General features: G+C 48.1%; 4 protein-coding genes across 4 annotated transcripts; 3 read left to right on the forward strand and 1 right to left on the reverse strand.

Moving 5' to 3' along the window:
- Positions 1-211: 211 nt before the first annotated feature.
- Positions 212-990, forward strand: H257_07867 (hypothetical protein). Its single transcript, XM_009833554.1, has one exon. It carries the CDS (start codon positions 246-248, stop codon positions 858-860), a length of 615 nt encoding a protein of 204 aa, XP_009831856.1. The 5' UTR covers positions 212-245; the 3' UTR covers positions 861-990.
- A 1,730-nt stretch (positions 991-2,720) lies between these two features.
- H257_07868 (hypothetical protein) lies at positions 2,721-4,045 on the reverse strand. The gene has a single exon (XM_009833555.1). The coding sequence runs from the start codon at positions 3,519-3,521 to the stop codon at positions 2,781-2,783; it is 741 nt and encodes a 246-aa protein (XP_009831857.1). The 5' UTR covers positions 3,522-4,045; the 3' UTR covers positions 2,721-2,780.
- A 481-nt stretch (positions 4,046-4,526) lies between these two features.
- H257_07869 (hypothetical protein) lies at positions 4,527-5,396 on the forward strand (the record flags this gene model as incomplete). Its single annotated transcript, XM_009833556.1, has 2 exons — positions 4,527-4,718; positions 5,247-5,396. 2 exons carry the CDS (start codon positions 4,527-4,529, stop codon positions 5,394-5,396), a joined length of 342 nt encoding a protein of 113 aa, XP_009831858.1.
- A 628-nt stretch (positions 5,397-6,024) lies between these two features.
- H257_07870 (hypothetical protein) lies at positions 6,025-7,850 on the forward strand (the record flags this gene model as incomplete). The annotated part of the gene is made up of 3 exons (XM_009833557.1): positions 6,025-6,220; positions 6,559-6,704; positions 7,761-7,850. 3 exons carry the CDS (start codon positions 6,025-6,027, stop codon positions 7,848-7,850), a joined length of 432 nt encoding a protein of 143 aa, XP_009831859.1.
- Positions 7,851-9,605: the final 1,755 nt, after the last annotated feature.

Here is a 9,605-nt window from a genome sequence, read left to right on the forward strand (position 1 = left end):
AACCAAACTCTCGGTAGTTCTTGACCATCTATGTAACCAACTCGGCAATTACTTGGTTCAGTTAATAATTCATGGATACTGGTGATACTGGGATACCAGTATACAGTGGACATTCTTTTGGATTTTATAGCCTCGCGGTGGCTGAGTGACTTTCCTGAGCCGCGCTTACGCACCGTTAACCGGAAAACCAGATATCCAAATTGCACTTTCCATTTTTCCACGAACTAGTAACACAGAGCAAGAGCATGGCGACGCCACCAACGGACCTCGAGTTGACGTACTTCGACATGCCTGGGCGAGGGGAGTTCATTCGATTGCTCATGTCGTACGGTGGAATTCCATTTCAAGACGAGCGGATCTCCTTCAAGGAGTGGGGTGCGAAGAAAGCCGTGTTGGAGTTGCCATTTGGTCAAATCCCAACTTTGAAAGCGAACGGCGTGATATACGCGCAAAGTCTGGCCCTGGCGCGCTATGCAGCCAAGTTGGCGGGACTGTACCCGACGTCGCCGTTGTTGGCACTGGAAGCCGACTCTTTGGTCGACGCTATTTTGGAAAATTGGGATCTATACAGCGACATTGTGTACAGCGACCTCGACGCAGCCTCCAAGACAACCAAGATGGCCAAAATCGAGACTTCGGTGTTCCCTCAGCTCTTTTCAGCGTTGAACAAGCGTATGATTGGGCTGTACTTCACAGGTGCGGAACCCACGCACGCCGACATCTACTGGCTCGATTTCCACGAGCATGCACTAGCTGAGTTTCCAGAACTCATCAAACTCTTGACCAACGACTACCCCAAGCTTGCTGCGATAGTTGAACGTCTTCGTTCCAGCAGCCAGCTAGCCGAATACATGAAATAGGGATTTACTAAGGGCCAGTGTGGCAACCTGAAATATTAGGGTGTCTCTGGAGTTTGTATGTAAAATACTTTATTATTGAGGTAACGTTAACGTTAGGATGCGTCGATAACATTTCAAAAATAATATTCCATTTTCTGGCAAAATGGGATAAACGAAAAATGCCGTTTTCAAATGTGCGAAAAGGTGTGAAAAGGTCCATTTCGTAATACGGCGTTTTGGACCTCCTCAGAGAGTAAATCCCACTTGGAATTATTGGATTTGGGTTCACAAGCAAGTCATGTTTCAAGTTTGATCAGATTTGTTGAATTCGGTCGCAAAATGGTATTTTGGGGCTATCTGGATTCCACCCCAAAAAATAATACCATAAACCGTTTTGGCAAGTGTGCAAAAATTCCCAAAGCTCATATCCCAAGAAGAAAAGGAGAAAATAAGTATTGTCAAATCGAGTCCTCAGCCGAATCGAACGACTTAACAGTAAGTGAATGATTAATGAACCGCCTATTGTCGATTTGATACAAATTTGGGGAGGGGGTGCAATCGAATCGCGCCGACCAAACTGATCCACAATCGATCTGATTGGTTGAATTTCATTGAGAGGGTTTTGATTGGCTAATAATTTTGAGCTAATCTGATGTAGCCAATCAAATCGATTTAAATTCCAACGAGAAACCACGCCACAGACGAAATTTCACTCGAAAGCACAATAACTGGAAGTCAATCAATTTACGTCGTGTCGAGTTTCTGCCAATCCAATCTTTTGATTGGGCCTAGCCAAGGGATCGAAAGGTTCGCTCGGTGAGTATTGTGACGCGCCCTACTGTCTGCCTCCTACGGAGCTATTTTTTGGAGCGCTTCTCCGTTAGTGCACGGAATAGTATCGGACCTCAGGTGTGTGGCTCATCTATGTACTAGTAACGTTATACTGTTGGTTTGGATGTAGATACTAGAGCTTATTTTACAGCAGCTACAATGATTATTGCAGTACCTACTGGTATTAACACTGTAATTTTTTTATGATGCTCATCACCTATAAACTACCAACTTTTCACAAAATTTTCTGACTTCTATTTCGTATTCCATTACTCAAAATTTCAGCAAATTGAGACGTAGAATCGACAGATCTCAATGTGGTGAAGAAATTCTACGTGTCAGATTCAAATTTGGTGATGAATTGGTCCAGAAATATATATTTAACCTAGTGGTTTTTTACTCGGGCGCGTGGATACTTGGCCAAAGGGATGCCGCTGAGATATATCTTGATTTTTGTATCTGGCTCTTATCCGTATATAATATCCGGAGGCAGTTGGGACCTTTAACCTCCCACTGCAGTGATAAAACGCATGAATTCGGTATTTAACGTATTTAGGTTTTTTGGGTTTAACTAAAAACCACACTTCGATTTGGCCAGTTGGAAGTTTTTAGATGACGTGCACCATACCTCAAGCTATAACTCTAACCAACTGAGTTATTTTCCCTAAAATAATATCCTTTACGGGGATCGAACCCGTGTTTTTGCCGTTCAATTATTTTTAATAATTTGTGGGTTCGAATCCCACGTTGGCCTTTTTAAATATATTTAATAAAGATGATGTAGTTTACAAAAAATAACATCAGTTATAAAATCAAAATTGATTTACCTCTTTTTTTCACGATTTAGAAAACGCGTCAAGGATCTCTTTGTCTACTTTTCGTTTAGTGAGTTGCATAAAAACTCGCACAAAAAGAGGTAAAAAAGTAGGAAACTGTACTTGGAACCAATTTTTCATTTGCTAAAAATATCTACTACCTCTGTTCCACGAGTCTGGCGACGTTAAAAATTCCACTTTTTCCACATTACTGGCGACATTTCTCTACTATTGGCTCAAACACAAATGAATGCATGTTGTTGGTTAAAAACCTCACTGGGAACACTTTGGCACGCTACTCCAACAAGGATGCAGGACAAGTAACATTGGCCATAGGGGTCCCGGCACGACACAATGCATCCTTCTTCAGATGAGGTAAGCGAAAGTGATTGTCACCTTTGTGCTCTAGCACCAAGCGCATAACAGCCTGAAACGTGACGAACACGTTGTCCAGCTTGTCCGACGAGAGCGCTTGAAAAGCCGCCAGTGTTGAGCGAATGACATCATCGATCGATCGACTCACAACCTTGTACTGTATCGACTGGATGGACGCAAAGAAACCCAGGTCAAGGACATTGAGGTCTGGGCTGTTGGGCGGTTGGCGCCGCACAACAAACTTCCAATCATCGGTTGACACGCACGCAAGAACCTCGTTAGTGATTGATCGATGCGGCGAGGCGTTGTCGTGCTGTAGGACAACCCGTTTGTTAGCGCTTGGAAAGCAAGCCTTGATCGCAGGTATCACACGCGTAATGACATAGTCACGGTACACAACAGCATCCACGTGCACCAAGGTAGTCACAAGCGTGCCAGCTGGGCGGTTTCGGCAGTTTCGGACGGCAGGCACGTATTTCACTATGGGCCACATCCCATTCTTCCCGTCAAACCTCACTCCTTCCTCAGGGCCATATCGTGGACGCGCGACCTCCACCAAGAACATGACCTTGGGAATGAAATTCTTGCTATTTGCCACGTGTCGTTCAATTTTCTGGACTTTGACGAGGTAAACCTTCCGCCGATTCAAACTCGTACGCATCCGGGGTTTCGCAAAATGCGACGCGTTCAACCATGTTGTTGATGGTGAGGAGCGGCTTGATTCGAGAAGATTTGCGTTGAATTGTGCCGTCGTGGAGCTTCCGGTGGAGCGTGCCAAGTGTGAGACCAGTGGCGTCCGACAGGTCGCGTAAAGTGTTACGCTGGTCTTCGGGGACTCCGCTCACGAGGTTGGTGACGTATTCCGTTGAGTAGAGCGACTTTGGGCCTACGCGACCAGGTCTTGACGACGGCATGCGAGCGTTTCGGCGGAATGCGTGCCATATCTTGGATACGGTGGTTCGATGGAGGTGTATTTCGGCTGCAATCTTGGTGATGGCTCCACGCCCCAACTTGCCATTCTCGGCGAATCGTAGAAGGCGAGCGATGACCTCCATTTTAGTCTCGTACGAGAGTTCGCGTTTGACGCGCAAATTATCCATGGTGTTGTGTTACTGAGGTCCCGTAGTTTTGAAAAGTGAGCCAAGAATTTGTTTTGCGAGGGACCGATGGCGAAATCAAATTAAGGCGCAAAATCGAAGTTTTCACGTTGTCCAGTCAATGCAGACTCCCTCTAAGTTTTGATTGTCTTTCGAACGTGATATGACACATAAATTTTGGACTAGAAATTAATTTTTGGGGTCGAGCAGTTGAGAAGTGTCGCCAGATTCGTGGAACAGAGGAAGTACTTGGAACACGTCCTAAATAATTTAACAAAAAAACAAAAACCTATTTAAAAAATAATAAATGGTTTAAAAGATCTAATGGAAGAAATAAGCAAGGTAAATTAACTGTAAAACGTTGTCATAAACGTTTATATAGTGAAATGAATGTAATAGATCTTTTTTATCTAAAGGTAAACCAGCGTTTTAGGACTTGAATCGTAGCAAGTGGTGTAAGCGTTGAAAGCGTTTTGTGCGTTTTAAGGGTTGAAAGCGTTGCGTAGGCAACTCTGAAGGCGGTGGTCCAGAACCATCTGGAGCATCAACGGAATTCTGTGCTCCAGTTCATGACGTACTTCAAGACCAAGCTGGTGGTCCAGCTAGAATTCACTCGGGTCACTAAAGCTGTCGTCCTATTGAAGGCGGCCTGGAAAGCAAGCCTCTGGCAGGTGGACGAAGCCTCGAAGCGGGCAATATTGCTGAAGAAAGACTTTCCAAGGATGCCTGCGAACACGTTTGACGCCCCTCGGAGGCCCCCTGTATGTTGGGCCTGTTGCCGAACCGCATCGTCTTGAAGCCTCGCAGGTGGGAAAGAGGAGATACGGGAGATGAAGAAGGCCAAATGAGTCTACAAGAAACGGTCAAGCCATAGATATTCAAGACACTTTGACGGCCTCTTCACGGGCCCTCGAGATTCACGGGGTGTCGACCGATGACATGGTCACTGCGCTTGTTGACTCCGGGAGCGATCTCTCGGACTCACGGAGCTGATAGAGAAGACTTCGACAATCGACTGGCGATCCGAATTGCTGGCGAGAGTTCGAGGAATTCGGGAGGGTTCATATGTCCTTATCCAAGCACTTGATCGTATCCGAGCTACGGCTTCTAACGAGATTTTTGAGGACCTGGGTGGACCCTGCTCAGCCAGGATTATCCATTACCGTCCGCCAACAAGTCATGAACGTCCCGGGGTATTCAACAGCAGCGACAGCCGCCCTAACTCAGGATTCGTATGATCTGAACGACATCTCTGTCCTGGACCTCGATGTTGCCTCGTCGACCTCCAGAGCGCCGAAGGTACAATAAGCCCAGATGCTCCCAAGCCAGAAGGCCCGGACGACGTCAGGGATGACGACGGCCCTGAGATTGAAGGCGACCCTCGGATAGTTATCAAGGGGGCCCTCGCTCGAAAACTCCGCTCGGACGGTTGCTCATAGAATTTGAAGTCGTGTTCCGTCCACAGTTCCGGAACGATAACGCGATTGCAGTGGAGATATTGAATGTTCGTTTCATAGTGGACACCATCCCGATAACGTGCAAGGGTCGACGATATTCCACTCTGCAGACGGACTACTGCGTAGTTTCTTCACTGAAGTTGGGGATGCTGACCTCACCAGGACGACGCATCGATCAAGGTGATTTTTTCCACCTCGGAGCGTTCCGAAGAAGGATGGATCCTTCCGAATGACTGTTGACACCGGAGACCCCAACTCTCGCATTTGCCCATGTAGGTTCTGGAGGTCGGTATGGTGTGCGTCGCTGGGAAGAGTTGTTTCTTCGCGGTGGACTAGTTCAAGGATTCAAGCAATTGGTTTTGCACCTCGACTCCAGGGAAGCGTATACTACTCTGGTCTTCTACTTGAATATATCTAATTGGATCACCAGAATGTGCGAAATCTCTGCTTTGATTTCATGTATTACGATCGATCTAAGTCCTTGAGTTATGGCGACAGCAAAACTTACCTCATTCCATACTAGACATAACGACCCGCTGAGGTCCCAAATCAATATTTACCCCTCGGCCTCTTTACACTTCATCTCCTACACGCCGTTGTCCATCGAACCATGCCGCCGTCCGCCTCCACAGCTGCCAGTGGCTCCTTCCAATGCCACAAGAAGCTCGCCAACGCCGAGGACAACAGCATCTACGAAACGTCTTTGGAACACAGCGTCGACGGTAGCCTTCCACACGGGTGCATCACACGGACGGCACACACACTCGACTGCATGTGGAAGCCCATATCGACCGTGCGGGCTCGAGGTCGCCTCTCACTCCGCCATGATAGCGACCAGGCCTCGGAAAAATGCTATGGAAAACTAGTAGTAGGATACGCTGACCGCAACAAGAACTATCCTTTCTGGCATATCCAGTAGTTCGTTTTACTTTAATCCAATAGGACCATTGCTTTGCGGTGCAACGAACTACTCGATATGTCCACAGGACCAAATGGGCTGAGTTGAGTAGCCTTTATCTTGGATTGCCACTGAGCCGTTCGTTGGAGGTATAGCCGAGCTGGGCTATGACTCATGGAACAATTCCCAAATATACCTGGTAACCTACAAGTGGATCATGGCGCCATGAGAGAGTTTTGGGCACAGCGGAAGCACCAGGTTCGCGAGCAAGCTCGGCGTTTACTCCTCTCCCCGTTCATCCCATCATCATGAAACACCCCATCATGTTCACGCCGTGCATCGGCCACACCCGCGTCATCGCGCACCTCCAATTATTCCCACAGGACCACCTTGTAATGGACGACGAGCTCAAGCCTTGGGAATGTCACCGAAGCTATAGAATAACCGCGTTACTGTGTTTCCCTCTCCTATCCTACCTCCACTGGGGGCCTTACTACTCCAGTATCCACCACATCAAGGCTCTCAAGACACCGCAGGGAACAATTGCACTGATACCACGCTACACCTCGACCAGTCCTTTCGAGCACCGGTGCCCCACTTGGGCAAAAGATCAGCCGCCGCCCAAAGTTTACCCACACCCAAGGTCGCACCCACACCCAAGGTTACAACCACGCCCACTCCCGCATCCGGCCCGTGTCACACTGCTGAATTGTTTGCACGTATCCATGTACCACCCGCGGACTATCAACTCCCAGCATCATCCTTTTCACCATAATACACTGTTGCCTCAGGTTGTTTCCTGTTCACGTCACCAGACGAACCACGATGTCCAAGATAGTCGTCAAAATTGACGCTACTGTCATGCCCACTGCCTGGGCCAACAATGACGCCAATTCCATTCGTCCAGCCCAACCTGGGTGCAGCTACGCACCCACGCAGAGCCACATCCTCCGAGTTTATTTTCGCCTACCAACCAGCACCCCACTGCTGCGTCAACAAACCCGACATTCAAGAACAAACACGCCAGCATTGAAGTACCCTCTCAACACCAGCCCTCATTGGGCGCAATCACAACAGCGCCGGTACTCACACAACGCAAGCAATTTCTGTTCCAAATTCGTCATTGGGTCATCCCCCTGCCGTACACGGTCAAGACCGCAATTCTCCATCCGACTCCGTTGACCATAAAAGTTGCTCAACGTCCATTGACAATGAACCGCCCAAAAACTGCTAATATGCGTCCGAATCTGTCGCCTCCTTCCCCAAGATCTCCGTCCCACGGCTACCTCACTCGTATGTCAGCCTTGATAGGCAAAACCTCGTACGGATTGCGCACATGCCCCACCGAATTTGGCTTTCTACTCTTCCAGAACACCTAGAACACTGTTCAACGCGTCCCACCAATTCGCCCTCCCCGGAAACCAATCATTGGGCTCACTGGTCGCTAGTACCCGTGCAAGTGGACGTACCACAACAACCGCCAACAGACCCCGCAGTGGACGGCCCACCACCTCCCCCCCGTTACGTCCGCTACATGAAAACCATCTAGTACTCGGTCGAGGCCATTAAGTGCCCGCTGAGTGATTGTAACTTTACAGCGTAATATCAATATGGGCTATAACCCATGGCAATGAATCGTTGCTTTGGGTTTCTGGGTTTCGGGGTGTAAAAGTACAATTGTTTTGCAACACTCAATTGCACAACCCAAAATAGTATTACAGTACTGCCCCGCAATAGTGAACCACTTAAACATTATACCCCATAAAATTTTATATCGCATTTCAGGAAATCATCAATAAATTTGTAGTCATTTCAAATTTCAAATAGACACAAACCACCTGACGACGATCAATGCCGTCACCAACTTCCCGGATTCGCCTGTCATTTGAGCACAAGAGGGCTCTGTTGGAATACCACATGACCAATCCAGATGTCAAAGGGATTGAGCTGCGCAAATGGGCACGCAAGACATTTAGTCTCTTACGCGATTCTCCCAAGTCATCAATGTCAGCGTGGCTCAGCACGACCGTCGCCACCGAGTGCACACAAACCAAACGGCATACAAAACCTTGCACCGAGCCCATGCGCCGACGCTAGAAAGCAAACTGCTACAATAGATTCGGAAATGCGAGGAATGGAGCGTCCCGATTGTCAGTGGGCCCACCATGCGCGTTAAAGCCAAACAGATTCGCGACCAGATGCTGGCCAGAAACGACCACGACGAACACAGCCAACTGCTTCGATTGAAGTTTTCGAACGGCTGGCTCTACCGCTTCAAAACGCGCTTCGGCTTGAAGTCCCGTCGAGTGTATGGTGAGGCGTTCTTTGCAAGCGAGCGATTTGTCGACGAGGGGAGGAGGAACCTCCTTACCATCACAGCCGGCTACGACAAGCGCGACATCTACAATCTGGATGAGACCGCGTATTTTTACTGTGCCACTCCATCGAAGGCTGTGTGTACAAAGAGCATGCCTGGGCGCAAGAAGGTGAAGAAGTGGATCACGGTCGCGGTGACAAGCAATGCTGATGGGTCGTCCAAGTGGCCTTTGCTCCTCATTGGAACAGCAAAGAAGCCTCGTTGCTTTGGCCCAACAACTGTTTCAGACATGGGCGTCGTGTACGCCGCATCATAAAAGGGCTGGATGACCAGTAACGTGTTTGCCCACTGGTTGGAAGGCTTTAACAAGGCAATGCATGAGCAACGCAGGCACGTACTGCTGCTACTGGACAATGCGTCTGCTCATCGTAAGGAGGGGCAGTTGTCAAACGTGGCCATTCACATGCTCCCAGCCAACACGACGGCCTTCCTGCAGCCGCAGGACGCTGGAATCATCCAAGCTTTCAAGGCAAGGATTGGTGTTTTACGAGCAACTTACCTTGTGGAAAAGTTTGACAAGCTGGTTGCCAGTGCTGACGAGTCGGACAAACTTCGGCAGCCGCGTCAACAAACTGCATGAAATCAGTCTAGTACATGCTTTGGAATGGGCGAAGGAAGCATGGCAAGGTGTCACACAGGAGACGATTGCTAATTGCTGGCGACACACAGGTACTCTTGATGAAGAAGTGTACGAAAAGAAATCCGATTTTAATGCTTAGAGAGTTCTAATTAGAGTATCTTAAAAGTTGTGGTCAAAATCAATCAGGAATGATGCTCAATTTTCACTGTGCTTCAGTATAATTTCTGTACATCTATATCTGATCAATCATTTCCGTACGGAGGTCATACGTAGTACTAGTGTAGTACAGTACTTTGAAGCACTTTTAAAGCACAGAGTCGTATCTAGGAATGCGGA

Source organism: Aphanomyces astaci (assembly GCF_000520075.1).
Source record: "Aphanomyces astaci strain APO3 unplaced genomic scaffold supercont1.16, whole genome shotgun sequence".
NCBI lineage: Eukaryota > Oomycota > Saprolegniomycetes > Saprolegniales > Verrucalvaceae > Aphanomyces > Aphanomyces astaci.

Excerpts from the sequence above, each read along its gene's own strand:
- H257_07867 (XM_009833554.1), top strand. The coding sequence starts at position 246 with ATGGCGACGCCACCAACGGACCTCGAGTTGACGTACTTCGACATGCCT.
- H257_07868 (XM_009833555.1), bottom strand. The coding sequence starts at position 3,521 with ATGCGTACGAGTTTGAATCGGCGGAAGGTTTACCTCGTCAAAGTCCAG.